The 24,672-nt window shown below is 35.7% G+C and overlaps 3 protein-coding genes across 4 annotated transcripts; all 3 read right to left on the reverse strand.

Moving 5' to 3' along the window:
- Positions 1-5,020: 5,020 nt before the first annotated feature.
- Positions 5,021-9,286, reverse strand: GLR5 (glutamate receptor 5). Its single transcript, XM_078963631.1, has 6 exons — positions 8,760-9,286; positions 7,230-8,500; positions 6,510-6,787; positions 6,401-6,432; positions 5,908-6,314; positions 5,021-5,720 (listed from the first exon to the last, which is right to left on the reverse strand). Exons 1-6 carry the CDS (start codon positions 9,013-9,015, stop codon positions 5,298-5,300), a joined length of 2,667 nt encoding a protein of 888 aa, XP_078819757.1. The 5' UTR covers positions 9,016-9,286; the 3' UTR covers positions 5,021-5,297.
- A 2,439-nt stretch (positions 9,287-11,725) lies between these two features.
- Positions 11,726-14,466, reverse strand: LOC145005675 (putative GPI-anchored protein At1g61900). Of its 2 annotated transcripts, none has more exons than XM_078964793.1 (8): positions 14,208-14,466; positions 13,545-13,684; positions 12,867-13,454; positions 12,541-12,786; positions 12,421-12,432; positions 12,201-12,338; positions 12,082-12,120; positions 11,726-11,998 (listed from the first exon to the last, which is right to left on the reverse strand). In XM_078964793.1, the coding sequence occupies exons 1-8, from the start codon at positions 14,243-14,245 to the stop codon at positions 11,940-11,942; spliced, it is 1,260 nt and encodes a 419-aa protein (XP_078820919.1). In that variant the 5' UTR covers positions 14,246-14,466; the 3' UTR covers positions 11,726-11,939. The 2 variants fall into 2 exon arrangements, with proteins under 2 accessions (XP_078820919.1, XP_078820918.1); XM_078964792.1 differs by having other exon boundaries at positions 11,727-11,998; positions 13,545-13,688.
- A 1,565-nt stretch (positions 14,467-16,031) lies between these two features.
- LOC145004788 (aconitate hydratase, cytoplasmic-like) lies at positions 16,032-23,184 on the reverse strand. Its single transcript, XM_078963777.1, has 20 exons — positions 22,719-23,184; positions 22,087-22,191; positions 21,805-21,965; positions 21,617-21,709; positions 21,303-21,488; positions 20,968-21,129; positions 19,897-20,041; positions 19,688-19,830; positions 19,537-19,593; positions 19,369-19,448; positions 19,214-19,289; positions 18,926-19,111; positions 18,747-18,814; positions 18,528-18,646; positions 18,169-18,290; positions 17,785-17,883; positions 17,216-17,695; positions 17,009-17,107; positions 16,692-16,934; positions 16,032-16,374 (listed from the first exon to the last, which is right to left on the reverse strand). The coding sequence occupies exons 1-20, from the start codon at positions 22,999-23,001 to the stop codon at positions 16,303-16,305; spliced, it is 2,979 nt and encodes a 992-aa protein (XP_078819903.1). The 5' UTR covers positions 23,002-23,184; the 3' UTR covers positions 16,032-16,302.
- Positions 23,185-24,672: the final 1,488 nt, after the last annotated feature.

The raw sequence follows: 24,672 nt of genomic DNA on the forward strand, positions 1-24,672 counted from the left end.
ACATAACGCATATTGGCCAAAGGTGTCATATCGAGGGTGTAAGTCTGAGTATGTTGGCATACTCAGCAGCAATTGACTTTTGTTGACTTTTGCGATTTGGATCATATTTGGACTATTGGGGTTTTGGGCCTATTGGGCCACTAGTCTTTCTAACTTTGGGTCATTGTTAGGATTTGGGCGTTCTTGGATTTGGGCCCATAATGGGTTTTGGGTGTCATTTAGAGATTGAGGCCATATTGGGCTTTTGGTCCTTTGGATTGGGCCTCGGTTATTAGGCCAAGTGAGGAAAGGGTAAAATAATCTTTTACCCTGGGTGTTGGACAAATGAACTAGATTTCCAATTATGTTTTATGGCCTAATTATTGATTGGGATTTTATTTGATTGATTAGCACGGGGATTTTCCGGTTCAGTAACCTGATCATTTATTCGACTGACAGCAGACTGAGGTGAGTTTGCTCACTATATTGTAGGACACTAAGATATGTTATGTGCTTGTAGTATTTATGACTCCTGTTGTATATGTTATATGCCTATATGCTTGTTTGTTAAATGTATGTGGGGTGCAATAGAGTAGATAGACTTAGTACAGCCTTGTGCTGACACATGAGTTGAAATAGACTCAAGGGTGAAATAGACTCGGGGGTGAAATAGACCCGGTACGGTCTTGGGCCGACACATGAGTTGAAATAGACTTGGGGGTGAAATAGACTCGGCACAGCCTTGAGCTAGCAGATATGTATGTTATACGGTATTTTGGGGAAATCACTATGATTCGTGCTTACGGTTTTCAGTTTGTGTTACAAGTATTTCCGAATCGAAGGGGAAGCACTCGGGATGATCGCATCGCACAAACCATGATTTCCGCCTTACTTGACTCTGATGTATTTTGGGATGTTTGATTGACATACTCTGTTTTTCCTTATGGTTTTATAAACATGTTTGATTAATGACTTTATTATTATAAAAACGAAATTTTTGGTCATAAATTTTGAGATGTTACACTCCTTCACAAGCCAACCAAGATCACCCTCAACCTTCACCAATACTCTATGTTGATCCAGAAGCAGATTCTTTTTTTTTCCAACAACTCCCTTTTCAAACTCTCTACCCGGATAGACAAAGCTTAATTTTTTTGCAGAGTCTTGTCAAGTTTAACCATTAAATCGGTCATACGTTCTTCAACAACCATCTTCGCAACCACATCGAAAGAGTTAGTTTTCATCTGCAACAAAGCAATATGGAGTTGCACCTCCACGATGTCACGGAGTTTACCGTTCATCCCTTTTAGGCATCAGATACGTTGGGCACTAGCAGCAAGGAAAAAGGCACTCTGCACAGAAGCAATTTCAAGATAGCCAACAGTTTGATCATCGATGAATGATTCCATCTCAGAAACATACCCACCAAGAAATGAATAGCGAGAAAAATCGATTTAGTTTCCCTTGACAAGATGTGAGGATCATTGATGAGACTCCATTTTGGCACAAAGAAATTATCCGAACTGCAATCTTTCTTTTATAGACCAACAATTACATCATCAAACACAGACATGTTGAAAATGGCTGGTATTTTTTTTATCCAATCCAGCAGATTGAGGCACAACACCTATACACAGTGACTCATACACAAAGAGTTGCTCAGTCGCCCATGCAACACCCTCAGATTCCTTAACATCATCATCAAGTATGCTTATTACTTCTCCACTATAAGGCAAGATTTTGGCAATAAAGCTCGTTGCAAGTTGTCTCCTCTGCACGTGGTCCACAATATGAGCATTGCTCAAACTCCCAACTGGAGCATCAACATTCCACAATGCCCTCCTCTTGAGAGCTCGACTCCCAACACCAATTAGAATACCCTCCTTGCTATCCTCGACACACTAAAAACTACCTGGTTTATTGTGAAGAGATAAACCATTCACAGGGGGGATTCACAAGAGCAATAGCAAGAAGGTCATCCATATCAACAATCAAATGATCCTACACAAGCACATCAGGAGCATGAACATCCTTGGCCATCATCCAACTTGGTAAAGGCATGGCATCAAACAAATCAATGGGACGGTGTTGCAATTCTCCTTTGAAAATCTTTCGTAGCACATATGGGAAGATGAACACATGCTTCACTCCTGCTAGATCAAGAATAATCGACATGCGAAGATAACCTTCCTCTTTTCGTTTTTTTTTAAAAGGAGTGTGGGAGGAAGAGAAAAGTAATATCAAAGGTTAAGGACATAGTGTTATTAACCACGAAGAACCCCCGGCATCTTGTTGTCAAGATGCCACTCGGTGCTCATTCCTACTCCGGCAAGGATGTGTTCAAGGAATTCCTCAAGAATCACATGAAAGCCATTTTAAACATAAACAATCTCCTGATTATGGGTAACAATCTTGTAGCATTTTCAGAAGTAGGGTAAGTCCGATAATAAGGACCCTTAATGCGAGAACCGTTCACCCAAACCCATTAATTCTGTCAATTCTTAGGGTTGCTTTTACCCTTAGGGAAAAGAGCATGACTATTCTTTTGGGCATAAAAAGTATACGTATCTCCAGCATTAGAGAATCAGAAGTAGTTCTTGAAAACCTAAATATCAGGAAGAAACCATTAGGATCGACAAAGCATTTTAAACGCCACGATTTTGGTAATGGCATTCGGAGTCAATTCATAGATGTTAATCTAATTTCTCTGAAACACTTCATTGATGAAAGTGGTGGTTAGAAGATAATAACTGGCGTCGGAGGTCTTGACATAAACATCAATTTCACCTGGAGGTTGAGAGAACAAGACCCCATCCAAAGGAATCACAATACCATCTTCTGGCTGAAAGCCATACTTCTCATAGAGAGTTTCAAAGTACTCGAAAGTGGGAATGACACCAACATAAGAAACCATAGTTAAAGGGAGAGTTATTGTGAAGAAATCAAAGAAAATTGAGAGAAAAGACGAGAAGAGTGGATGAAGACAAAGATTGAAAAGGGAGTGTATTTATGGAAGTGATCTGATGGGAGAGAAACCAAAGGTTATCATAATGACGTAACCAAGGAGACAAAAATTGCAGTTGCAATGTGGGAGGTTACAACCAATTAATAGTTTAATAACTAACACGTGGTGTATGAGTCTAGGACATGATGATTGGACTATGTATGTGCCATCATTACTAGACTAAGGGGCTTGATGACGTAGCCCTATGGATAAAATTGTGAAGTAACAAAGGAATAACAATAAACCCCAAAGGGCGTCAGCCAAGATATTAACTACTCATTCCCGGCAAAAAGGCAGCTTGCATATAATTACCAGAGTTGGCTTGTTGCTTAGTAAATTATGAAAACCTATGTGGCGAAACGTTGTCTGGTCGTTTAGCGAGTAAGCCAAGCAACAAGACAGCAAACCAGCTTGGCGAGCAAGGAACCACCCGCTCTATACACTCACCAAGAAGTCATGCAAGGGAAAATGTCAACATAATAGAATGCTTGTGCCACTATCAATATTCCCTTTGCACCAATCATATTCCGCAAGGATCATTCAAGGGATAGTTGGACCAATGCACGTCTCTGCACACCGGCAAATATTTTTTGTATGGTCCCCACTGCAAAGGTCAGAAACCCTAACTATATAAGGATCATCATGACTATAGGGATCGCCTCTTTGACATTACACTCACTCATACACTTTCTGACCATTCACTTACTAGATTGTCAGAGTGCCCTCCCAAAAAGCAATTGACGCCGTTTTCTTCTTTGTGTGTGTGACTACAAATTCCGAACAAAGCTCCTCCGTTGCTGACTTGGGCTAGCGGAATTGACGTCGCATCACAAACTTATTTGAGTACTTTTCAAATAAGCTTGACAAAGTCAAATAAGATATTATGAGAGTTGTTTTATTATGAGTATGTAGCTTTTACGTTTTAAAATTTAAAATAAAGTTTGAATTAATGAAAAATATTTGTTCCGGACTACGACAAGCTTAAAAACTTCTATTTTAAACAAAAGCTCATAATCCGAAATCTACTTCAAGAAACTTTTGAGTGCTTTTAGCTTGCTTAATATCATTTTATATATTTCAAAAAGCATGTACTTTTTCCAAACACTTCCACACAAATAAATGTTACAACTTCCGGTTACCAGTTAGTTTTTTTTTTTTTTATTCTCCCAAACATAGTATTTTTTTTTTCACGTTCCTTGGTAATTTAGAAGCTCTCCGCGTAGAGTTTTTTCAACATTTTAATTGTCTCCTATTCATTTATCTCATTAATGACAATAAATAAGCTTTTTAGGACCATAACAAATCTCATCTGAACATATATGAATTTAAGGAATATGTTAGATTTGTCATTTAAAAAAAAATAGGTCACATGTCCTTTTTAAATGCAATTTACTAAGTAAACTAACCAACATGATGGGAACCCATGAATTGAAGAGTAAAATCCTAAATTAATGTCCCGAGATTACATATGGACACACTTCGACTTCGCTAACAACTGACATTGTGCATTTGTGTTTTTTACCTCTCAATGATTCTGAAGAATGCAATATGAATCCACTACATATTTTTCTTCTTCATTTGGTAGGTAAAAATCAATAAATACGTCATAAAACGTACAAAAGAAACATTTATTTCGTTGACATTATACATTTGAATCAAATTAACTGTTCTGAAAAGTCGTTTTCTTGTAGCCATCCTTTTCTTGTACCAAAACAATGTAAACTTATATACATTTCAACAACAAAGTTAACGAAATCTATAATTAAATAAGAGCTTCTAGAGTTACGAAAAAAATTTCCCATTAAATAAATACGAGTAAAATGATTAACGAGTAATAATGTCTGTAAAGATAGATGCTATATACATAAAGTCTTTATTTTTCTTAGACTGAATTCACAGTATTAATCAATTCCAATGTGAGAGGATCTGTAAATGAAAAAGAAGCATGACAAATACATAAAAATTTAGCATCTTAAGTCAAGATTTTTGGCTTAACATATTAAGCCATTTTGTCGCATTCACATATAATTGTTCAGATTAAATACTTAACTCATCAAGCCATTAGTTAAAGGTCACCTGAAACATTTCTACACGTTAATGAAAACCCACCACAACAATGTGTGGGACATATATATTCAATCCACATCTCGTTAAATATCCTATCTTAACAAAATTCTAGTTTTTCCAGGTATTTTCAAAAAAAAAAAAAAAAAATGCAACATATAATATTTACATTAAGATGCATGTGTTCATATACAACCCCAAAATAAAAAATGTGTCTGATACATTGTACCAGGCACAATATGGAATGAAATCAAACAGTACGAGAAGCTTCCGGAAGATCGTCTTTCTTGAACATGTTCTTAATAGCTTCTTCTTTTTCATCAATAAAATCAAAAAAATTAAACAAGACGCTATAGCAGCCCCTGTTCCTAGAAGCTGGGAACATAGGCGAACTAGGATCGAGCATCTGTTGCTGTTTATAATAAATATACTGACGAATCGTTTGTAGAAGAAATAAAACCAATGCAGTGAGTGAAAAAGCACCACAAATTATGTATAACCCCCAAAAGCTGCTCATTTGTAGCTGATTAGGTTCTGAATCAGCTCCCACAGCACTGGAACAGCCGTCTTTACAGAACCAATTGTCGTGGATTTCTTGAAGCTTTCCATTTTCGGAAAGCTCCATGATTGCTAGAGATAGTGTCGTGGCGAGAGGTGAGTCTCTCTTGAAAGCCTGCTCTTTCCAAAAAAGGAAAATTAGTTTTCTACTGTTTAATAGTTGCTGATTGAGTCAGACTCAAACGCTTATCAGATCCAGTAAGACATACAGAAGATATCTGATTGTGGTATCAAACAGTCTGACCGAGTCAGTCTGAGTCTGTTTATTGTGTGAATTGAAAAACAATGAAGGAAGGACTTACGAATCCCCATCCGCTTCTAGTAAAGGGTTGACCAACGATCCGAAAGTCAGCATATTCCAAGAGAAACAACTCGATGTAAGGAAGTTCATCAACAATGGCTGCCACGCCTCCGTGATGTGGGCCCAAGCGTAACGCCTTATCATATTCTTGAGGGGAGCCTAAAGGAATGAGCCTAGATTTTGGGATGTAAAGACTTTCGGCTAAATAGGTATGTGCAAATGAGCCAACTTGGTAGCCGATTGGTAGGTGGCTAGCTACTAACGCGTCTATTCCTGTGATTGGTGATGAAAGTTGTTCGACTGTAAGAATGGAGGTTAAGCTTGCGGTGTAGCTTGATGTGATCACCATTAATAGGAATAGCCATACCACCATTACCATACGTCCAAGTGGGCTAACCGTATCTTCCTCTGTAATTCATATTTCATAATAAATGATTTTGAACAAAATAATTGCATACGTAAGGAAATGGAAGGGAAAAAATGAGGCTACTTACGGTTTCTCTTGAACAGAGTCGAAAAGCTAAACCTAAAAAACAAAAAGCAAAATTTCACATTTATATCATCGAGCATAAATAATGGATTGTAAGCACAAAAGAAACTTACAAGAAAATAGTGACAAGTTGTCGTTTAAGTGGGCCCCTGAAATCGTCGTTAACCCGATGTTCAAGAAGCCAGATAACTAAAGCGATCAACACAAAAGCAATTGTAGTAGCGCACCACATTTCTATAGTAAAAGGTCTGAGAAACACCCAAGCACTCGCTTTTGAATCGTTGATAGGAACCACAATCACGAGACCCGTTGTCGCATAAGGTTGTGTGTAATCAACAATCTTTGTCCTATTTGTCACGATAGCTATATCTCCAACCGCTCCATCAAAAACCTAGTAACAACCACAATCTAATACTATAAAGAACTTACTTATCAGGTTTGATGAGTATTGTTATAATGCATGTTAGGCACAATGTGTTCCTGATACATAGTGTAGCTCGCACAACGCGCCAGATACACTATGTATGTATACTACATAGTGTATCTGAGATACATAGTGTATCTGACACATTGCGTCAGATACACCATGTATCTGACACAATTGCCTGATCGTAGGCAAAATGTCACTGCCAAATACACTATATAATACGCAGTGTTGCATAGCGCCTGATACGTTATGATACGTTATGCATCAGGTACGGTGTGTGTGCATTATGTACTACCAATGCGTCTGATTTGCTATGCATCAGACGCATTGTATACAATGTGCTTGATACATACTAATATGTATCAAGCACATGATAAAAACGAGATTTGACTAATCTTATACTTACGTCGTCCGTAACGGACTTTACAAGTAGATCATAATTTGGATTCTTTTCACCATCTCCAAACGGGACAAATCTAAAAGGAAGTTGATAAGGAATCAGCTTAACTGCTTCCGTAAACACATCGATACAGTATCCTTGTATCGTATGATTACTTAATTCAGTTACAAATTCAACAAAACTCGCCCGTTTCGGTATCCCAATTCTTAACGGTCTTTCTTGATCACCAATAACCCATCCACGTGGCCTATCCGTGTTTCCACCGGGCCAAGTAATTACACCAAGCTTCTCATTTAAACGGGGCAACTTACTTTTATCCACTTTGAGAGATTCGGGTGGGGCAATAGAGAGACCCGAATGGTTCGACCAATACCCAACATTTTGAATCGATAATTTAACGAAATTAACGATTTCATATCCTCTAGGAACCAAGTTTCTATCGGTATTGAATTGGATTTGACCGGTCAAACCGTTGAAATTTGTCTCCGATAATATCTTCACGAAATCTTTCCCGTTATCGAAGATCTTAAGTTTCCCGAATTTTGAATCGAAAAACGAAAACGACATATTCGTTTCTTGATTAAGAAATGTATCGATTGTGTTTGCAACCGCCCACACCGTGTCATAAGCATACGATCCGTATACATTCGATTCAAAGTTCTTTTTTCGTGACGTTTGTGGAGTATGCTGACAAATTCCGACAACGCCCTCGATGATCTTCAAAGAAGGTTGATTTGTTGGGGTAATCGAGGGTAAAGTTGTACAAAGCCAATCGGTTGTTAACCATACATAATCGGTAGTCATCATGTTAAGTTTGTTAGCTACTTGAAAGATTTTGAGGGCAGGATCAGGATGAATGTGGATGATATAAACACGAGGGCCAAGTGGGATTGAATAATTAAGCAAATCGGAGATATCTTTAAGATTATAATTAGTGGGTAAAGCTAACTTATAAGAAATCTTTGATTTCCTCTTTTCTACTTCATCATCTAGAGAAAACACTCCGTTTCTACCATATTCATCATCGACGTATATTGCAATTACCTCTTTCCAGCCATAAAAATCGATCAAGTTAGCCATGGCTGCCATCTGGTATGAGTCGCTTTGTGTTGTTCGAAAGAAGTAAGGGAATTGGAGGGAAGATAGAGTGGGATCGCTTGCAGCGTATGAAACTATGGGAACTTGTACGCCATTTGCGATCTGAGAAATCATATGAGCTACAGCTGATGATTGTGGGCCGATTATTGCGACTACGTCTTGCTCGAGCATCTGAAATGCTGACAAAATCATTCCAAATTCAAATTTATCCGCATCTGGATTTTCAATTGAAGATCAAGCTAATAGAAACAGTAAAAAAAAGGAATTTGTAAACTAAAAAATTTCTTTATGAATCAAAAAAGCCACTTTGGTACCATGTGTATTCAATCCAAAATCGAGATTGAATTTATATGATAATATCTACGACCTAAATTCCACATAAGAATTTGATCTCTATTCATGTTAACGGAAAATCGAAAGGTATAGATGCTTAAATACCTCCAATGGAGCCTTTGAAGACGCTGCAATTAGTGTCCTCCATGAATAACTTCATTTCCGTACCATTAAGAATCCTTGAATCGTTGTTCACATCGATTACAGCAATTTCCATGGCTGTTTTTGCAGCCTTGCCGATGACCGAATCAAACGAAAACAGAGCTCCAACATTTACAACAGCAGGCCTTTTGCAGTAAGCACAAGTGTTGAGAAGCAGTGATATTGAGAGGGTTAGTAATAATCGTATGGTGGACTCCATTATTGATACATGTTAAGACATCAGAGGTTCAGGTGAAATAAGCATGAAATTAGGTCAAATTTGAGTAACGGAGAGGAGATGAAAACAACGGTGGGTGTTTGTTGTTTAATGGTCGAATAGTGTGAGCCTGTGAGGAGTGGGGTTCAGATGCCAGATGAAGAATAAAGCCTATTTGGAAGGTAAGGAAAACATGGGAAAATGATGGTGGTCATGGTCCCTGCAACTTTGTTTCTTTAATTGTGGGAGAAAGGGAGAGTTTTGTTTGGGTATAATTGTGTAAAGTTGTGAGACTCTAAAAATGACCAAAATATATTATCCGGGTACACGATTATTTTCAATATTTATTATAAGATAATATTAACTTTATAAAATAGATGATTTTATTTGTTCTCAAACTAAAAAAATAATAATTTTTAATTAAAAAAATGTGTTATATGGTATGGACATGCTAACCCGGTTCTAATTAGGTTTATGTTTGTATTATATATATATATATATATATATATATATATATATATATATATATATATATATATATATATATATATATATATATATATATATATATATATAACGGCTGATAGCTAGGGTTTTAATTAAACTGTATTATCGCTTTCATGTTCGTGAACAAGAATCATGTTATTTAGATGTAAGTCACGTTGACTGTTGCTACATGGTCTTTCGTATGTCTTGATAGTTATTTCTGTAGAACTACGTCTAATGAACACCATGGAAGTAATGTTGCACAAGATCAGCAAATACTAGGTTAGAAAGTTATATCGAGGGTTGGACCCTAATATTGCTCTCGGATGCCTAAATTCGATATTGCTTTGTGTTGTCTATTATAAAAATTACCTTCTTGTTCTCCGCCCCCTATCGGTAAGAAGAACTTACCTTTATATAGGTGTGAGGCTTGGTCCGGTTTATGGTTTTCTTGCATGTGTCATGTGTTAGTCCATAGGTTGAAAGTAGGGGTGTGCATCAAACCGCACAAACCGCTCGCACCGCACCGCATAATACGGTTTTGGACGCTCGTGGTGCGGTTTGTGGTTTGTAGTTTTCATAAACTGCACTATGCGGTGCAATTTGCGGTTTATAGTTACCAAACCGCGATTCAAACCACACTGCAACATACCATATATATATATATATATATATATATATATATATATATATATATATATATATATCATGGTTGCAGAAATCGGGATTAATCGGCGATTAATCGTGGATTAATCGTTTGGCGTTCTCCAACCGTCAGGGATTAAGGCATTAATCGGAAATTTAGGATTAATCGGGTTTGGCGGGATTAATCGGTCAACAAAAGTCAAAAAAGTCGAAAAAGTCAAAAAAATGTCAAAAAATTTTAATAAAAATTTTTAAAAAATATAAAAAAATTAAAATTATTTTTTCAAAAAATCAACTTTTTTTAATCCAAAGTTTTCAAATTTTCAAAATTTCGAATAATATATCAAAATGTTCATATTTTCATATTTCCAAATTTTCAAATTACAATTTTTCTTATTTTTTAATTTTGAAGTACTTGTTTTTCTTAAGATATATGAATATTTAATTAATTTTAATAGTTTATTAATAATCTATGGTCTCCGATTAATCCCCGATTAATCCCCGCCACGACCGATTAATCCTTTAACACGAGTCGACCGTCGAGCCACCGTCGAGCGATTTTTACAACCTTGATATATATATATATATATATATATATATATATATATATATATATATATATATATATATAGACACACACACACACAACACGCTAGATGTTTACCACTTTTAATACCCTTAATAATGTTTATGAGATTTCGATTGATAAACATGAGTCAAAATGGGAAACCAACTATATCAAAAATATGTGTTTACAGTACCATAAGTTCATATTATAATTTTAAAATATTGTAAAGTATTTTTATGTTATGCATAAAAAAGATGTTTATACAGGCAATTAATCTTTTCTTCATAGAATATAAAGCACCACACACTTATTACGTTTAAAACTAAATTTAATATTTATGTTTATGAAATTGCATAAACCGCACAAAAACAACAAAACCGCCCGCACAAAATCGCACTGCATAACGCGGTTTATTACCTTTGCGGTGCGGTCTGCGGTTTCCGAAAATAACAAATCGCATATGCGGTGCGGTTTGCGGTTTTGAGGATAAACCGCATCGCCAAAACCCCTAGTTGTAAGGGTAGAACCCTTTAATAAAATAAATTTTCTTTTTCATGTTTCCTGGGATGCTATGTGTTATAATCTTGTACGGTAGATATGCGATTATTATATTGGCGGTCGGCTCGGTAAGGCGGTGTCCGGCCTGTATAGTCTGTATTGGGCTTGATTGTTGGCTCTTGGTCTATTTCGGTTTGCTTTAGATGTAGGTGTAGCTCATACCCCATTATTGAGCAATCCGTATTAAACATCGTTTTTTGGTGTGTGTAATTTTTTCACATTAATTTGTGAGAGCTCTTAATATATAATAAGACTTGGTCCCTCTTCCATATATGAGTTTCCAAAAAAGGGAATGCATGAATGTGGCAATACGAGATACGAGGGTGTAACTATAGGGTGACTTTGGTGAATCTAGTAAAGTAAGTTGGGATTGCTAGTAGTATGGATGTCAATGAAACAAAATAAATACAATTTTTTTCTTAACCCAAAAAAATAAAACAAAGTACAGATTCTCATGATTTTAAGATCAAAAGTCATTTCTTGATTTGTGTTTGTACTACTCTTCTTTGTATAGTTCAAATTTTATCATATGTCCCCAAAAGGACGAATCAGACTAGTACGTATTACATTTACAAATTCTTTTAAGAAATACATTAATATTAATCATATTTTTTTATTCTTATAACTATTTTACACTACAAAAAGCAGTCCATGTACGTAGGTCTGTGAATCACCACGTGAAGAAGCTGAGCAGCAACAAAGTCGAAAGCAACAGTGTACTCCGCAGCCCTTTGGAATTGACATTCCCAAATTAATTAAATAATTAAAAAAAATAAGAAATTATTTCAACAATAAGGAAGAAATCAGCTCACCACTCTGATCAGATGTTGCTTTAGGAAGTGCTGGAATATCTGTAGCATGATTTTCATAAATTAATTAATTTTAAAAAAAAAAAAAACTTTTGAAAGACATGTTTAAGTACTAGACGTACTTATTGGAGAAGGAGAATAAGTAAAAGAAGAAGGCCATGGCGCTTCAACGTTATCATTAAGATCACATCTGAAATCAATTCCTGTGCTTTGCTCATACGTCACATCAAAAGGCAAGCTTGGAAAAAGGCAACCCGACCCTTTAACAAAAAGGATCCCCGAGAGGGGTTTATTAGATAAAAATCGGCATCATTAAACTAATTCTATGTCAAGAATTAGTACCTTGTGATCCAACTGTTCCATAATCGATAATATCAAAATGCCATAACGCCACCTATCAATTTGTTAAATTGCTCTAGAGATGATATGAAAAGAAGAAGGGAAATAATGAGCGTAGTTAACCTTGGAGGGAGAAATCTTTGAGTTTTATGTGACAAATGTTGTATATGTCATTGGAGACATTAAGTTTTTGCAAATTTTCAGCAAGCGAATGTGCGCAATTCAATGCTTGCAAATTTGTAATGAAGCTTTGATTTTGTAGATAAGTCATGTACTTCTCCATGGCATCACAACACGTGTTTTGGCTCCTAATCTTGTTTCCACATTCATTCGAAATGTTTTTCATGTCGGGAAAAACAAGAGGACAAACTGGAAAAATTAAAAGTGAGAGATTATGATTTAGCAATTAAAATACATTAAAGTTTCGTAGTTTGAAGATATTGTTACACCTTTGTTAATCTTGCAACTCGAAATCCCACGAAGAATTTTATTAGCATATGATGAATCAAATTTACTTGCAACCCATCGAAGAACAATTTTCTTACAATCTTCAACCATGGCCACGTCATCACCTGATAAACGACTTCCAATCTTTCTAGAAGCAATCTTAACAGCAGCATCTGTAATCGCACTTTGACAGATTTTATCCCTACACTCTATCACTGGATCAATCTTTTCACAAGATTCAATGATTGTAGGAATGTTGATGGTGTTTTCGATATCAGCAAGATGAACAAAAGGGCAAGAAGAATCTGAGAGGTTAGAAGGGTGGATTGAGCAGATTTCTAGAAGTTGGTGGTTAGAGCCTTCAGCTTCTAGAAGTTGTGTGATGTCTGAAAGACAGTTTTTGGAATGAGTTTTGTTGAGGGAAAGTTTTCCTGAAGAGAAACTAGATTGGGCTATTAAGATCTTGATTGTGGCATCGAGTTGAGGGCAACATATTGAGTTGGCTAGATATGGAGCTAGTGAACCCCAGCAATCGATTGCTGTTGTGGTGAGGGCAGTTTTGGCATTTGAAAAGTTTAGTGGACAGTTTCCTGAAATGTTAGAATAGATCAAATTTACAAAGATTAGTAGTTGTTTCTTCTTAAAGCATTTGATTCAGTAAGAGGAAGGTGTAGGGATACCTGATAGATTTGGCATGCTGATATTTGTGAATGGCGTCAATGGTGAAGGTGCAAGGAGTGGAAGAACAGGTTGGGGATTCAAAGGAGACTCAATCGGAGATTGTGGTAGATTAGAACTAGTTACTTTCTCGAAATGGATGCTATCTGATTCAGAGATTTAAGCACCAAAAAAATTGATAAGCACACATACTCGATACAATATACCTAAATTTTTTATCTGTTGAATTACAGCAATTAAGCATCGGAAGAAGAAACTTGTTGAATTACAAATCTGTGATGTTTCAAATCATTCACAATCACAGAATTAATCAAACAGAAAGAGGATTCTGAATCAACCACACTGATATTAAGCACATCAATTGATTCTAAAGAGCAATTCAACATGATTTTAGCTTGTGTGATCAAACCACACGTATGTTCTACATCTTTAAAAAAATGATCAACAGAGCATTTCAGAAATCGGAACAAATTTGCTCTTACTTTTTCAATTAGAACGTTATCAATAAGAACTCAAGCACACACGACACTGAAAACAGAAATCAATACTCGAGCACAGTTCAACAATATAGCTATTGCATTGTACAACATGCATCGGAAATACATTTGTAGCTAATTCAGAACATCAACAAAGATTATTAGATTAATGCGAATCATATTACTTACATAGAAGCAGCAGCATTGCGAATTGAAATATTAGCCATTGACAATCACTCGCACGAATTCCACACATCATTTCGACGATCAATGAGTTCAATATTCAAAAGCAACTATTACAGCTTCCAACAATGTCTGTTTATATATATGTGTGTGTGAGTGTGTGTAAAAGTCAAGTAGGGTGGGAGGACTTTTGCAGTTGATTTCATGATTTTCATCAATGGCGGATGAAGGCCTCAGTTTTTGTTTTTTTCACACGGAAGAGAAGGAGGGAAATCAGTGGGTCAATGACTTCAAATGGAAGGACGGGTCACGTGAGACGCGTATGCCGGTATTCCCGCCGATTAAAACAAAAAGATTTGCATAGGACATCAAATCGTTTTAAAAAAGATTAATTATTTCTTGTATAATAATTTTATAATCATATTTATTATGTTACTTATATGTAAAAAAAATGCTTAAATCAATTTAACTCATCTAAAGAATATATTTGTTTGACTTGAAGAATTTTGGCTAATTTTTCAACTTGTATGACTCTGGATATAGTTAATTTTATGGATACCAGTTAGATAATATAAATATTTAATATTATATGTAATAATAATTATGAAAAAGATTTTAACATTAACGATTATAAAGAACAGTAAACGAACGTGTTCATTAACGTTTTGTGATTTCTAAATGCATTAGAAACAGATTGTTTTGGGCCCTTTAACCAGAAGACCCGTTCCTTCTGTCTCTCATGATTTTTAAATTATTAGTACTTATTATCATAAAAGGATTTTTCTTGACTTTTACGAAAAGACTATAGCTTCAAGTTACAAAAACAACTATAGAAAAATAAAAATGAAAAATAGTAAAAGGAAGCTTCTTCGCCACATAATCATATAGATCCCAAAATTTCCAACAAAAAAGGTTGCTTCAAGTGATGGATTTTAGAGTTGTTAATTTTTTTAATTCGGGGCTATCTCATCCGCCTATCAATTTATATATTTATCCATTTCAAAAAAAAAAATGTTTAGAACTTTTAGTCATTCATTGTTTAAGATTTTTTTTTATGATTTAACCATTATAAATAAACTTTTCAAAAAAAAGTTGTCACTTTTTTTAGTTTTTGAAAAAATAACCACGATTCTGAAATGTCTTATTCTAGAGTACGTGTTTATATTCTGAAGTTTTTTTTTTCAAATAAATTTCTATTTATATTCGAAATATCTATTTTGATGTGTCTAAATGAACGGTTACTCCCGAATGCTATATTCTGGATGAGCTCTTTAAATTTCAGAGTTATTTTTTGGTTTTTTTCTAATTGTTTTTTAGATATATCTTATTATATATATAAAATTCACATTACTATGTTTGTTAAACTTTTTATCATATTAAAGTAAAAAAAAAAAAAACAAATATTTTAATCGGATTTTGGGTTTTTTTTTAATTCCGCAATTTATTTATTTTTCCGAAATCCAAGTATGAGTTCAGAATCTAAAATGTTTATCCGGACTTCCAAAATATCGAGTGAAATATATTTTTTTGTCAGAAAAATTATTTTTTCTTACTCGGTAATGTCTATTTCAGACCAAGTAGTTACTTTTGCTAAAAACAACTTTTTTTGTTATTTTCTTTAAAAACACATTAAATTGTAACTAGATCAATTACTTTTCTTTTTTTTAATCGATCTATACGTTTTATGTAGAAATCTTGTTTATACTTGCTGATTTGTAATGTGTTAAATTATCATGAGGTATATCGAGGTTTAGATACGGTTTATTTGATCAAATAATCCTTGAATCAACCAAAATACAATATAGATCATCATGACAACAGCACAAAAAGTAAAACTAGCAAACTTAGCGAAATTATATCATGCTTCCCTGTGTAGGGTAACTGTCTCCCTTATAAATAGGGGAAATAAATCAGCCTGAAATAAGAGTGTATCGTTACATAAAAAAAAAATGTTGCAACAACTGCAAATCACTTTGCCATCTGCAAGAGACTATCCTCAAACTTCCATTCCCTTGATGCAACAAATCATAAATGTGGATGAAAAAACATTTTATTTCACTTCCTCTCATTGTACAACCCAATAAACCTCTCTAAAACCACATCATTTTTGTGCCGCTAGTTGTCGGATAACATATGGAAGAATTCCACCATGGTTGAAATACGCCAATTCCACCTACATAAACCATAACAAATATCCTTGATATTATATATGCAAAAAATGTTACTTTTCTAACAACCCCTAAACCAGTACAGATTGTCCATCACATGGGCCCCACTAGGTAGTTGGCATACAGACCCACTATCCATTAGGGACAGTGGGTCTGCTAGTTGGCCATGTGCCAACTACCGCCAGGCCCACACTGTCCATGACGGACATAGTGGGCTTGCTACCTAGCTGGCATACCGCCAGGCCCACACAGACAGTACAGTGGGCCAACTAGGTAGCTGGCATAAGAGCTTTGGAAAGAGACGGTTGTTTCCTAGACATACCTCAGTGTCAAAGCGGGCGATACATGTGAATGACTTTCCGGTATCGGTACTGACGGTGACATCTTGACCGGGACGGATTTCATTAATATTGCTTGATAAGTCAATAGTGTATCTTTCATGACCGGTCAACCCTAGTGAGTCTGCATCCTCACCGGCTTTGAAGCAAAGTGGTATAATACCCATTCCTACCAAATTACTACGATGAATCCTCTCAAAGCTTTTTGCAATTACCGCTTTAACCCCCTGTTTGTATTATATAATAATTAAAAAAACATTCCAGAAGCTTCAAGGGTAAGAAATGGAAACTAGAAACTTACCAATAACATAGGGCCCTTGGCAGCCCAATCTCTGGAACTTCCACTTCCATACTCTGCTCCAGCCAACACAATTGTATCTTGACCAGCCTCCTTGTATTTCTAAAAAAGGGAAAAAAAAAAATATTTTTGTTTTGTCTTCATTGACATTATTAGTCTGTCAAAAAATACAGTACAGCCTGTTTTGTAGTATTGTGTTTAGGAACTTACGGATGCAGCATCAAAGACGGATAATTTCTCTCCAGAAGGAATATGAACCGTTTTGGGTCCAACTTCTCCATTCAAAAGCTTATTGACAATACGGATATTGGCAAAAGTACCCCTGGCCATAATCTCATCATTACCACGTCGACTACCATAAGAATTAAAATCCTTACGATCGACACCACGTTCTAGAAGAAACTTTGCAGCCGGGCTGTCCTTGTGGATGCTTCCAGCTGGCGAAATGTGATCGGTTGTGATACTGTCACCGAAATTGAGGAGGCAGTAGGCGTCCTTGACACCATGGGCACCAGGGGGGTCCATTGTCATGTTTTTGAAATACGGGGGTTCATGAATGTAGGTGGAGTTTGGATCCCATGAGTAAAGTTTGGCTTGAGGGACTGAAAGGTCATTCCACATGGGGTTTCCATCGGTGATGGATTTGTAAGTACTCTTGAACATTTCTGGAAGAACACTCGATTGAACAGCCTGCAATAAATATATACAACTTTACGTTAGGCTGTGTGTGAGGAGGGCATTTACGTCTTTTAGCAGCAGCTAGCAGAATGAATACTTACATCTGCAATTTCTTCAGTGCTTGGCCAGATATCTCTGAAATAAACATCCTTTCCATCTTTTCCAACACCAATTGGTTCAGTCTCAAAATCGATATCAACCTATGGAACATAAGGGACATTTAATAAATGAATAGCTATTTGATACGACTGAATAAGAATGATCCAATCCAACAACTCATGAAACCTTTTTTATGGTAAGAAATAGCAATGCACTTTTGTTTATTTTTGTATTATAGTGTCCTACTTTGATTTCTGTTTATTACATTACAGCATTGTTGTACTCAGAGTATTTTTCTTAAAAACTATAGTATTGTACTTTTCTTTTCTTATTTGAATATTATACTACCCGATTACAACAGTGAAAATTGGTTTGTAAATTCTTACCGTGCCAGCAAGGGCATAGGCAACAACCAAAGGAGGCGATGCAAGATAGTTTGCTCTTGTCAACGCATGAACACGTCCCTCAAAGTTTCTATTCCCGGAAAGAACAGCTGATGCAATGATATCTGTGCAACAAATAACAAAAGGTGATTTATTTAGATCAATACCAAATATCAGCGGAATCTGACGGAATTGGAATTCAAGATTCCATTCCATGGAACGTTTGGTTTCGCAATGGGGATGGAATTCAATTCCATCCGATTCCTTCAAATGCTTCCACGTTTAATGGATTTCACCATTCCTAAGAGTGAGAGGAGTACAATTCCACTCTCAGATTCCATTCCTGTAATAGTACAACATACCATTTTCAGTAATAGCTGCACCAACTGATTCATCCAATTCCCCGGAATTGCCAATACATGTCGTGCACCCATATCCAACAATGTTGAACCCTTGTTCATTTAGATACTTCTGCAGCCCACTGCAATATTTTAAAAAAAAAAAAAACAAATATTGATACTCTTCATTTTTCAAAATTAATGGGAAACTAATTAAAGAAGCAAACATTAATAAGCAAATACCTTTGGAGCAAATATTTGGTAACAACTCCAGAGCCTGGAGCTAGACTTGTCTTGACCCATGGCTTGACCTGGTGATTAAGCAATAGGTGAAATTAGAGTTGAAGTGGGTGGAATGGAATTAGAAATTCCATTAACACTAGATATAAAAAAAATTGTGAAAAAAAAAAGGGATAACTAACCTTTAGGCCTAATTCACAGGCCTTTTTGGCAACAAGACCTGCCCCAAGCATGACACTAGGGTTTGATGTATTTGTGCAACTTGTAATTGCAGCAATCACAACACTCCCATGTCTAAGTTCTGCTTCCTGTCCATGAAATGAAAACTTTGCAACTTTGTCTTGTGTCTCTTTTGGTACAGCAAAACCCTGCAAAAAAAAAAAAAAAAAAATTATAAATAATTCAAGTCACAAGTTAATAAATAAATGCTACAAAACTTTGTAGTAATAATAAATAATAATGCAACTCACCTTGAATCCGACTTTATTATCAAGGCAAGAATGCCAATCTGCTTTCATGTCTTTCAAAGGGACTCGGTCATGAGGTCTGCCAAAAGAAGAGGATAAATTAGTAAATATAAATAATGTAAAACAACATGTGGGACCCCTTCAAAACAGAGACACACCTTTTGGGCCCTGAAATACAGGGTTCAACTTCTGAAAGGTCTAGTGACAAGTAAGATGAGTAGACTCTTTCTTGTTGTGGCTGAAAGCAGAAACATCATTGTTAGTTTGTTACATATATTTCAGTGATGCAGTAATTTTATTAACATATTGTTTGTGTGAAATATTACCTCACTATAATCTACAAACATATTGTTTGCACGTAAGTAAGCTTCTATCATAGCCACCTGTATTTCACAAAGGACATATGTTCATCAAGATTTACAGAAATGGACAGATGGCAGAAGGTAGAATAAGATATGAAAACTAATTTTAACATACTGTATCATCGCTTCTTCCAGTTAACTTGAGATACTGAAGAGTGACATGATCCACTGGGAAGAACCCCATGGTAGCACCATACTCTGGTGACATGTTGGCAATAGTTGCCCTGTCAGCAAGTGATATTTTACCAACACCATCCCCTAACAAAACAAAAGTGAATACATCAGTCTGTGAATATATTTTTCATTAAAAAAAAAATTACTCACCATGAAATTCAACAAATTTGCCTACGACACCATGCTTTCTTAACATTTGGGTGACAGTTAAAACCAAATCAGTAGCTGTTACACCATTGCGGAGTTTCCCTGATAACTTGAACCCCACAACACCAGGCAAAACCATGCTCATTGGCTGTTGATATGAAAAGATATTGTTAGACAATTGGGGCAAGAATCTTGAATATTATATTATATTTCAAGAATATAAAGTTAAGAGATTTATCCAAAACAGATAATCAAGAAGGGTGTGTTTGGTTTGTGGATTCCAGTGAAAGGCGATGGAATTCGAGATTCCATTCCATGGCATGTTTAGTTGCATATGGAAGTCAAATTCCTTTAGATTTTTATGTTTGATGGATTTCACCATTCCTAGGGGTACAAATTCATCTCCATTCTTCATTTTTCTTATTAAGAAACCAACATATCCTCTTTATATGTAGGGTAAATGATAGAAAAGCCTTAATATGTTGGATAATTTAATGGAAAAGTCATTATAAAAATAAGTTTTTCAAGAAAGCCATTTGAGATTTGCAAATGAAAGCTATTTCAAAACATTCAATATTATGATAAATGACTAAAAAAAAAACCCTTATATATTGGACCTCTCTATTCTTTATGGAAAAACCCATAAAGAGGTAACAATGTAAGGGTTTTTCTATCATTTTCCCTAATACTTAAAAATTAAAAAAATTAAAAAAAAAAAAATTTCAAATGGGCTTTCATGAAAAAATTTACAATTCTCAAATGCATATAATAATAACCTTTTTTAATAATGGTTATTACACAATAGTAAAAAACTATAAGGGATTTCTTAATACTTGCCCTCATATATATTGAAATAAACAGAGATGAAAATTTAATTAGAAGAAAAAACTAAAATTTGTTTAATTTTTATTATCATATCCCATTCCATTTCCTGCCAACCAAACAGTTCAAAGTTACAATTCTTTCAGATTCCAATTCCTTTGACAAACTCCATTTCTTCTAAAAACATTCTGCAAACCAAACACCCCCTAATAATTTATTCACATTTTCTGAAATATTTGTGCTGTTTATTACCTGCCCAAGCATTGTAGCCTCTGCTTCAATTCCTCCAACTCCCCAACCAGCAACACCTAACCCATCAATCATAGTTGTGTGGGAATCAGTTCCCACAACACTATCAGGGTACAACATTCCATCAGTGTTGAAAACAACCCTTCCAAGATATTCAAGATTCACCTGAAATTGTCATAAGTAAAAGTTCATATTGGTTTCATCACTAGTTACATCTACTTGCAACATTAGAAAAAGATTTAAAAAACAAAGTATTTAGGTAGAATCAAGGTAGATATAAAATGATGTGTAAGCTATAACAGAACCAATAAAGTTTGATCATTGAAATGGTCTTATACCTGATGCACAATACCGGATCCAGGTGGAACAACAAGCATGTTTTGGAAAGCTTTGGATCCCCACTTAAGAAAAGCAAATCTCTCTTTGTTTCTCTTGAACTCAAGTTCCATATTTGCTTGTACTGCATTTTCAGACCTAGCAACATCCACTTGAACTGAATGATCAACAACAAGATCCACAGGAACCTGCACCAGAATATCAAAGGGAGAAAAGCAGAGAATAAAATCAAGTTACTAGCATAATGAAACATCTTGAATGAATAGGTGTGACCACTTATATGGCAATTGATATTAGGGGATTAGGGTATACGTACCAAAGGATTGATTTTTTCAGAGTTCCCACCAAGATTGTTCATGGCATCACGCATAACAGCAAGATCTACCACAGCTGGCACACCAGTAAAATCCTGAGAATAAACAAATGTTAAAACACAGTTCTTTAACACATTAACAGAATGGATGTGTTTACAGGTCAGATCAAAAAGAGGTTCAGAAAAGAAACCTGCAAGAGAACACGAGCTGGCTTGAATGGGATCTCAACTTGATTTGGAGAAGTCTTCTCCCAATCAATGATTTTCTCCACATCTGCCTTGGTGACTTGGAAATTGTCACAATTACGGATGGCTGATTCAAGAAGTATCCTGATTGAATATGGCAACTTGTCTGATCTCCATATGAACAAAAGTTTGATCAGTTTTAAGTGATTGTTTATTTATAGATTCTTTAAATGAAAAATATCAGCTAAAAAGTTGGGAAGTGAAGCGGAGGAGTCAAAAAGACTTACCAACTCTTGGATCATTCAGCGCAGGCAAACTATAGAACTTTCCAAACTCTCCACCTCCAGGCTTGGGGAGACCAGTCAAAATCCCACTGAAAGCATGATCAGAGGCTGTAGATGCAATTAAACATACAAATCAGATCTAATAACTCAAAGACAATCGCAATTTCAGAAAGAAAAAAAAAAGTAAGAAACACTAGAAAGCATAGAACATTCCATTTTCGTTGTGATATGTGCTTCTATACTCGTATCAATACTTATGTAGGCTGTTTGTCGTAACCATAGAAGTATATGATCAGGTCAATAATTTTATATACTCCCTCAGTCCGATTCATATTATTTGGTGGGTCAGAAGTGGTAGTAACTTATATTGATACTTGTATTCTAAAGCACTACCGACTTGACAAATATAATCCTGCTTAACCTGCACGCTACTAGATTATAATCATAATTCATTAGTCTTTGTTCAATATCGCACAACTGAAAAAAAGTTTGAGGTCAAACATCACCCCACCGATCAGTATCAGCCACGCAAGCGTTGACACTCCAGCAGAATTACGTGAAATAACAGATCAGAAGAAATCAAAATGAATAGCGCAGGAACCAGAAGCAAGCAAGAAGAAAACCAAAGGAATTACCCATGGTCGCGAGACTACGGTGAAAACGGTCAAGAACAGGAGAAGCAGTAGTCCTGATCTGAGAAGACAGCGAGGCAGGAGACTTCCAATCAACACCGTGGCTCCATCTAGATCGGAAGGAGCGGAAAGCAGCCGATGCGGTGGTATGAGATCGGGACTGAGACGCGACTGGTGAAGGCGACGGCGAAGAAGATTTACCGGAAAGAGAAGAGTGAAGCCTGGTGGCTGAGGACCTAGAAGCTCGACGAAGGAGAGTTGAAGAGTGAGGTCCTGTTATATGCATGGTGATTGCGATTGAATTACAGAAGCATCCAGAAAATGAAATTGCGATGATAAGGTTGATTGATTGAGGAATGGAGGATTAATGGCGGGTTGTGAAGAGCAGAGAGATGAGAATATTTGGGAAGGAAGAGCGAGGGGGCGTGTGGAAAGGGCAAGTTGTAAAATAGCAGAAGCTGCGGGGAATTGTAGTAGTGCTGGCGATTCCAAAGTCCAACATACTTTTCAAATGAAACATGGGCAAATTACTTTTCCTTTTTTAGTCTATTTTCCTTTTTAAAATTATTATAAAAGTATATGTGAAAGTTTCAAAAACATTAATCAAATTTTAATTTAGTAATTTTTAAATTATAAGGTAAATTCATTAATAAAATTGATATGTATTTATTATTATATTTAGGAAAAATAACACAAATGACTTATAAATTTTCTAGGGTTAACCATTTAAATCCCTAAATTAATTTTATGGCTTTATAAGAACACAAAGTGGTGAACAACTTGTATTTTTAATCCCTATTATCTGATGTAGTAGGTTTAGTGTGCCACTGTACATAGTAAGCCAAATAGTAAAGGGTTTAGTGTGCCATGTGTACAATCTTTGATGCTCCTTTGCCTATTTCCAAATTTATTTTCTGATCATAAAGCGTTTTGAGATCTTCCTCTAAACATGTATGTATTCCTCGGGACTTTACCCACATTCCGCCATTATTAGTATCTTCATCGTCATGGACAACGACCTTGCTGAATTTCCTTAGCTTGAGACCCGATCGACCGGATTCCGGTTGAGTGGTGATCGGTGGTTTGTTCTTATGTCCTTTTCCAATTGAAGAACTTATGTGGTTTTTCGCTTCTCTAATTGGGGCTTCTATAAGGAATTTGTGACCCTTGTAAATGGTTTCTTCAATTGGGGTTTCTACAATACCCCATCTTCATCTTCGTCTTCTTGATTAGACCCATTATAAGAACACAAACTTTAGGATTGTGGATTTTTGAATCGATTTGGAGATTACCAGGTTCGGTGTCATACCTGTTTTCCATAGCTTCCATGGCTTTGAAGAAGAACCAGGAAGAGAAGAATCACTCGTCGAAGAAGGCGGAAGCACATTGCTTCTCGGCTTGGCGGCGTTGACGGGGCTTCTCCATCCTGATATACAACTAAATTGGTTTCATTGAAGAGACAGTGATGTCAAAAAAAAAAAAAAAAAAAAAAAAAAAAAAAAAAAATTGTTTAACAACGCATAATGGGTGAGGGAGTGCTTTAATGACAAAGGTTCTTGGTCAATGCGACAGTCAACATATATTTGGTGAGCTGGCAAAAATGTTATTGGATTACCCCTTCAAAACTGAAAAAGGGACTTAATCGACCGGACAAATACCAGTTCGTTCCTTCATAAAGTCACAAAATTAATTTAAGGACTTAAATGATCAACCCTATAAAGTTTGTAGGGTATTTGTGTCATTTTCCCTTATATTTAAATAGTGGAGTTTAATAAAATAGGAAAAAAATCATAAAATAACATGTGGAAACTGCAAAATTAGTCTTTGTGGTTGGCAAAAGTATGTGGATGAAGTCCAAAACCTTTCCAATTTACATCAATGGTCTAAAATATAATATTTCTTATGGATTTAGTCTCTCCCAAATTTGATTTTTTGTGGATTTGGTCCACACCCAACC

The sequence above is a fragment of the Lactuca saligna genome, chromosome 7 (genome assembly GCF_052625555.1).
Source record: "Lactuca saligna cultivar CGN05327 chromosome 7, ASM5262555v1, whole genome shotgun sequence".
Classification (NCBI taxonomy): domain Eukaryota; kingdom Viridiplantae; phylum Streptophyta; class Magnoliopsida; order Asterales; family Asteraceae; genus Lactuca; species Lactuca saligna.

Coding starts and splice junctions, on each gene's coding strand:
- GLR5 (XM_078963631.1), bottom strand. CDS start 9,015: ATGGAGTCCACCATACGATTATTACTAACCCTCTCAATATCACTGCTT. Junction 6,433..6,509: donor CAACTTGTCACTATTTTCTT/GTAAGTTTCTTT, acceptor TTTGTTTTTTAG/GTTTAGCTTTTCGACTCTGT. Junction 6,315..6,400: donor GACTCTGTTCAAGAGAAACC/GTAAGTAGCCTC, acceptor TATGAATTACAG/AGGAAGATACGGTTAGCCCA.
- LOC145005675 (XM_078964792.1), bottom strand. CDS start 14,277: ATGATGTGTGGAATTCGTGCGAGTGATTGTCAATGGCTAATATTTCAA. Junction 13,689..14,207: donor CGCAATGCTGCTGCTTCTAT/GTAAGTAATATG, acceptor TCTCTGAATCAG/ATAGCATCCATTTCGAGAAA. Junction 12,121..12,200: donor TTATTCTCCTTCTCCAATAA/GTACGTCTAGTA, acceptor ATCATGCTACAG/ATATTCCAGCACTTCCTAAA.
- LOC145004788 (XM_078963777.1), bottom strand. CDS start 23,001: ATGCATATAACAGGACCTCACTCTTCAACTCTCCTTCGTCGAGCTTCT. Junction 17,108..17,215: donor CCGTCTTTGATGCTGCATCC/GTAAGTTCCTAA, acceptor TCCCTTTTTTAG/AAATACAAGGAGGCTGGTCA. Junction 16,375..16,691: donor TCGCCCGCTTTGACACTGAG/GTATGTCTAGGA, acceptor TGGTTTATGTAG/GTGGAATTGGCGTATTTCAA.